The sequence below is a fragment of the Abramis brama genome, assembly GCF_963993115.1.
Source record: "Abramis brama genome assembly, chromosome: 19".
Lineage (NCBI taxonomy): Eukaryota > Metazoa > Chordata > Actinopteri > Cypriniformes > Leuciscidae > Abramis > Abramis brama.
In genome coordinates this window covers 26,074,820-26,080,964 of record NC_139981.1, presented here as the reverse complement: position 1 = coordinate 26,080,964, position 6,145 = coordinate 26,074,820, and the positions used below count along the sequence as shown (strand labels likewise).

The following is a 6,145-nucleotide window of genomic DNA, read 5'->3' as shown; positions in this document are numbered from 1 at the left end:
GTTAGTTTTACCTGGATTTCCAGCAGATGTTAGACGGCTACAGATTCGTCACAGCGAATTTTCCACTGAGCAGATTTAAAGGATTTCCATATTATTGGTAAATTAATGTTAAAATTAATGTTTCCTCTGTCGCTGCTCCGCTGTATGTTTCAGACGCCGTTTAAGGGAAGCTTTTTTGTTGTTGTTTTTTTAATTTCGCGACACACAGTCAGACCACGCCCACATCATTTTGTTACATTCGTTTCAATGGAATTCGTATCTAGATGACAATTGTTACATTCAATAAAATATTTACATTGTGTCTTTGCTGTGCGTGTGTATTCGCAGATTATTTTTGATGCATGGTTTGTGGCTTAATTTAAATTGAGCAGCAATGCACTGTAGTTAAAGGAACAAGTTATTTATTTAAGCTGAGGAATGAGTTAAAGCATACAGGACACCATAAATGTTTCTTAAGAGTGGAGAAAAGGGATAAGCCATAGTTATGCAAATATAATAATAATTTATAATGAATGACATACAGGTAGGATCCAGTGAATTACCCACAGCATTTATTTAGGGGAATGTTCAATAAACATAACATATTGAAGCAACAATAACAGAAAATAAATAAATAAGGCAGGACAAATGCACTACATGCATGCAGGGCAGCTGTATTTGCCAACTGTGGAAGGTCTACCCACACAGTCCCAGTGGTACCACCTTCCACATTCTGTACATTCAATCTAAGGAGGGAAGAACAAACATTAGAATAAGTTACATGTTAAGTGTGTGTTTTGCAATGTACATTTATAAATTGTTCTTACCCATTGCACAGTTTGGCCTTCATGCCTGTGATGCTCTCCACATGAACGACAGAGCTGTGAAAGGTCATCTATAATATGTAGAGGGAGTCATGTCATGCCCAGAAAACTTATAACAAAGGTAGTCAAGGCTATAAAAAAAAATGTAAAGGATTCTTTCTCACCAGTTTCTCTTAAAAGCCTTTTTGCAATTTCCAGACGCAGTAAAACACCTTCTTCATTAGAAAACGTCATTTCTTCCTCCATAAGAAGCAGCTCTGCTAACTGATGTGAGCAGTTATGCCATACATGAATTATGTTTTATCAATAAAGACTGTAAAATTAATACAAGTATGTATAGCTTACTTTGCAAACAAATGCACCACATGATGTGGAATCCTGTTGGGTAGGATGCACAACTGAGTGGCATCCCCATCTGGAAATGTTCAGACCTTTCATCCTAAGGAAAGATCTATTAAATAGAAGTGTGCAAGTGCACTCATCATTAAGCCGCAATACATAATATACAACAGATAACTCGACGTTTTAAGAAACTTTGCATACAATACTTGCCTTGTAGCATCCTTGCATTTTGAAATTGCTGATTCATTAGCACCAAAAGGGTCAATATATATGGATTTTGACAATTGTGGGAACATTGCCTAAAAAAAAAAAACATTAACTGTCATTAGATAATTCATCTTAAGTCTGCATTACCATCAATTCATGTATCTACTTCTGTAGAAATTTAGAAAGTAACTTACTATAAATGTCCAATGGTTGTCGCTGACACAAACAGCCCCGAAAAGAACATCATAACTGGATGGATCAAGCTACAAACAATGTTAGCTGTTTTAAAAACTCTCACTATACTAAAACACTTTGAAGTTTGTGTTTAAATGTAAAAACCTTTTTCAAGCCCTTTTGGCTTCCTTTCCAGATTGCAGTCATCTGGTATGAATCAATGAAATATGCCCGTTTCATTCCTGACACATTTATTCGGTTTTTAAGATTGTGTAGGTAACCATTCACAACCTATTTACAAAAAGAATCAAAATAAGGACTATTGAATTGATAAAACAAGGAACCAAAAAAAAAAAGGTAACCATGCACAATTTGAGAATGCAACCCTACCTCACTTTCTAAACATTTGCCTGGTGCCAGACCCATCAGGTTCTTGGTGAACAATTTGTAGGGGCCCATTTTGCTCCACAGCACTTCTTGTTTCTTGCCCTCCCATATATCATTTATCACTAAAATAAGCACAATATAAGTACAATAAATACGAAGTAAAATTCTGAGCCATGGCACAGTGAAATATAACCACACCACTTCATGTTTTACCTTGTTCTTCCGAATATGTTGACACAGGGAAGGTGTCTTGGGAGCAAGAGTGAGTAGTTGGTGGGCCCGGGTTAATTTGTGTTTGTGCCATTGTTGCAGGGTGAGGAGGATTGGCAGGAGATGGAAGTGTTGCAGGGTGAGGAGGATTGGCAGGAGATGGAAGTGTTGCAGGGTGAGGAGGATTGGCTGGTGATGGAAGTGTTGCAGGGTGAGGAGGATTGGCAGGAGATGGAAGTGTTGCAGGGTGAGGAGGATTGGCAGGAGATGGAAGTGTTGCAGGGTGAGGAGGATTGGCTGGTGATGGAAGTGTTGCAGGGTGAGGAGGATTGGCAGGTGATGGAAGTGTTGCAGGGTGAGGAGGATTGGCAGGAGATGGAAGTGTTGCAGGGTGAGGAGGATTGGCAGGAGATGGAAGTGTTGCAGGGTGAGGAGGATTGGCTGGTGATGGAAGTGTTGCAGGGTGAGGAGGATTGGCTGGTGATGGAAGTGTTGCAGGGTGAGGAGGATTGGCAGGAGATGGAAGTGTTGCAGGGTGAGGAGGATTGGCAGGAGATGGAAGTGTTGCAGGGTGAGGAGGATTGGCAGGAGATGGAAGTGTTGCAGGGTGAGGAGGATTGGCAGGAGATGGAAGTGTTGCAGGGTGAGGAGGATTGGCAGGAGATGGAAGTGTTGCAGGGTGAGGAGGATTGGCTGGAGATGGAAGTGTTGCAGGGTGAGGAGGATTGGCTGGAGATGGAAGTGTTGCAGGGTGAGGAGGATTGGCAGGAGATGGAAGTGTTGCAGGGTGAGGAGGATTGGCAGGAGATGGAAGTGTTGCAGGGTGAGGAGGATTGGCAGGAGATGGAAGTGTTGCAGGGTGAGGAGGATTGGCAGGAGATGGAAGTGTTGCAGGGTGAGGAGGATTGGCAGGAGATGGAAGTGTTGCAGGGTGAGGAGGATTGGCAGGAGATGGAAGTGTTGCAGGGTGAGGAGGATTGGCAGGAGGAGCAGCAGGACTGAGAGGGGTTGATGGGATCCATTTTTTTGGAATGTGAGGCTCGGGCTCCACATACTTTATTAAGTGATCTACGTTGTATTTAAACGTTTTCTTCCCTTTGGTCGAAATCACATCAACATTTTTGTCTTCTATTTTAACGATAGTAAATGGACCAAGCATGTCTGGGTCCATTTTTCCACCCTTTCTGCTCTCCTGTCTCACATTCCTAACCAACACTTTATCCCCAGCCATGAAGTTGTCCTCCTGCCCTTTTTCCATCTTTCGCTTCCGTACTTTCTCCTGACTCTTTGCAATGTTCTCTTTTACAACTTCCATTGTCTCCCTCCTATTGATCAACCCCTCAGAGAGCTGCTCACTTGCAACCATGGCTTCCACCTTTCCATGACAGATCTAAGTAAGACATTCACAATAATTATTCACATCTTTCAAGATCAAGTGTCAAAAAAACAAAAAAAAACAAAAAACAATTCACTAACCTCATAATCCTTTGGTACCTGACATGGATACCGTGCCTCTCTCCCAAACATTAAATAGTATGGGGAAAACTTTGTTGTTAATTGCTTTTTTGTTCTTAGTGCGAACATTGTTGCATTTAGATGCAGGTGCCATGTTGATGGATTTTCCCCAACCATTTTTGTCAGGCTTCTGGACATTAACAATCAAAAAGAAAATCATGAAATGTTCAAAAACTTCTTAACATGTGCCTGTACATATGTAAATTACCTTTGAATTGTGCCATTCATTTTCTCAACAAGGCCATTTGTCTGGGGATGATAGGGAGAACACAGACTCCTGGTGATGCCGAGTCTCTCACACAGGCTAAAATTGACCTTTGAAAAAAAGAAAACAAAAAAAACACAGATATTTATTATGGTCATATCCATTTATTTTGACTTTATTTGTGTTGAACAAACCTTGTTGACAAACTCTCTTCCCTGATCTGTTAAAAGACGCTGCGGTGCTCCAAATTTGTAAAAAAAATCCAGGATGCACCCCATGACCTCTTCTGCTTTTTTTGTTTTTAGAGGATAGGCTTCAGACCACTTGGTAAAATAGTCAACCATTACACATATATATTGGTGGCCATTTTCAGTTGGAGTTAACTTTCCCATCAGATCCATCCCAATTAACTCCAGTGGTTCTGTGACCTGAAAAGAAAATCAATGTTTTAAACAATCAGGAGGACTAAGGCTATTACGTATTAGAAGTTTGTTATATTTGCATTTTTATACATACAACTATAGGGTTGTAAGCCTTCTTCTCCTTTATTGTTTTTTTCCTAGCCTGACACTGAGGACACTGAGCTATCTGAAAGAAGAGAGGTGGGCCATGACCATTTTAATTGAGTTAGTGTATTAAAAAAAACTTTTTTTTTTTAAACAATTAACTTACCCACTTGCGGATGTCCTGTTCCATGCCAGGCCAGTAAAATCTAAGAATTATGGCATTGTGGGTTTTCTCAACTCCACAATGTCCACCAAGAGGGCCTGTGTGGAATTCCATAAAGACATTGTGCGCCTCCTCGGGTGAAAGGACAACTTTAGCTAAATGATGACTCTTGTCCTTTTTTCTCCTGCAGATGTAATGCAGCTCTCCATCTAATGTAATAATGTTATAATAGTGAATAAAGGTCACAGTTGTATTACCTTTTTATGGCGAGACCAGCTTAATACACCATTACCTTTCATTGTGAAATTTTCACATCTTCTCTTTAAGTAATAGCGCTCCTTTCCTGAGCAGCTATCAGGATATTGGTTATCCTGCAAAAAGTTTTTTATTTCTTTAACTTTAATTGCATCCATTTGCTGTGGCAGTATGTGGCCTAACAACAACATCAGTTGCAATAATGACATTTAATTTATAGACCTTTTCATCTGTTCCTAATTGCTAGCAGACGACAACAATGAATGCAAATGATGAGATGAATTAGGAAAGATAATATGTTAATGAATTTCATGGTACCAGTCAAATGAAGAGAACTGGCATAATTCAAATGTATATTACATAAAAGCCCACATCCATTAAATGTTATTTATAGAACTGATAGAGCATTGTCATATTTTTTATTTAAAGAGGTCAGCAAAAAAAGTAAACAAAGCATTTTTTTATTCTAATTGATGTTTGGGTGAGGAGCATTCATGTGAGGTGACAAATTATTAAGAGGTTAGTGATGTATGTGAATATTAGCCATAGAGAATATCAGCCATATTTTTTTAATAATTCATCATTACTATATCATATGTTCTGCTTATTTCAGTAATAAAATGTGTGCTTGCCACTCAGTGTTTTTCACAGGACTTTAATACAAAAGACAGTGGAAGCTGGAAAAAGAACCCAGAAGTTTGTAAGAAGGATCCAACAGCAAAGTTTATTTGTATTTATTAAACACGTGTTAAACACTTTATTATGTCTCCTTGAAAATGAAAACGTCATAAATGTGACATATACAGTATAACTCACATGAGTTGTGGGAAAATGCTGTTCTGTGTTGTAATACATTAGATTCACAACATTCAAGTTCATGCTTCTAACTGAGCATAATGTACAATAAAAAAAACAATATTACTATATAAGCATTTATATAAAATTCACTTAATTTAAATGATTATATGATTCTAAGAAGATGCAGTATTACATACAGAATTGTTCTCTTTTTCTATTTTAATCTTTTGGAGAAAAAAAAAACATAATTTGAAACAATGTGATATTATAATTCAGCCAATACAAAATGTTGATTTCAGATCAGTCAAAAATCCAGGATGAAACTTCTCAACCATAAATTCATTGGCATAATCACACACCTTGTATAATTCCAAACAAGCTCTGCAATCACAATATTAAAAGAACAATAATTATTCCCTCTTCAAGATTGAATTTTATCAAGACTCCTTGGCTTAATTCAGCTGGAGTCTGGAAAAAAAAAAAAAAACAAGGATAAAATAATTATTTATTGACCAGTCATTGAAAATGTTACAAGTTCATAAGATATTACCTTCATGACCCTATAGCCTAAGCATAGCTG

At 38.2% G+C, this 6,145-nt stretch overlaps 1 protein-coding gene and 1 long non-coding RNA gene across 2 annotated transcripts; both read right to left on the bottom strand.

Annotated features, from left to right (window-relative positions):
- Positions 1–529: 529 nt before the first annotated feature.
- On the bottom strand, positions 530–2,300 carry LOC311069662 (uncharacterized protein). Its single transcript, XM_084092987.1, has 6 exons — positions 2,127–2,300; positions 1,917–2,035; positions 1,692–1,817; positions 968–1,067; positions 807–874; positions 530–725 (listed from the first exon to the last, which is right to left on the bottom strand). The coding sequence occupies exons 1-6, from the start codon at positions 2,215–2,217 to the stop codon at positions 633–635; spliced, it is 597 nt and encodes a 198-aa protein (XP_083949113.1). The 5' UTR covers positions 2,218–2,300; the 3' UTR covers positions 530–632.
- Positions 2,301–4,371: 2,071 nt separating this feature from the next.
- Positions 4,372–4,884, bottom strand: LOC311070277. Its single transcript, XR_014603645.1, has 3 exons — positions 4,805–4,884; positions 4,516–4,721; positions 4,372–4,431 (listed from the first exon to the last, which is right to left on the bottom strand). It is a non-coding gene; the product is annotated as an uncharacterized lncRNA (long non-coding RNA).
- Positions 4,885–6,145: the final 1,261 nt, after the last annotated feature.

Bases quoted from the DNA above. Each gene is read 5' to 3' on its own strand.
- LOC311069662 (XM_084092987.1), bottom strand. From the start codon at position 2,217: ATGGCACAAACACAAATTAACCCGGGCCCACCAACTACTCACTCTTGC. The intron at 2,036-2,126 runs GTAAAACATGAA...TGCTTATTTTAG, and splicing joins AACATATTCGGAAGAACAAG to TGATAAATGATATATGGGAG. The intron at 1,068-1,691 runs GTTTTTACATTT...TGCTCACATCAG, and splicing joins GCCAAAAGGGCTTGAAAAAG to TTAGCAGAGCTGCTTCTTAT.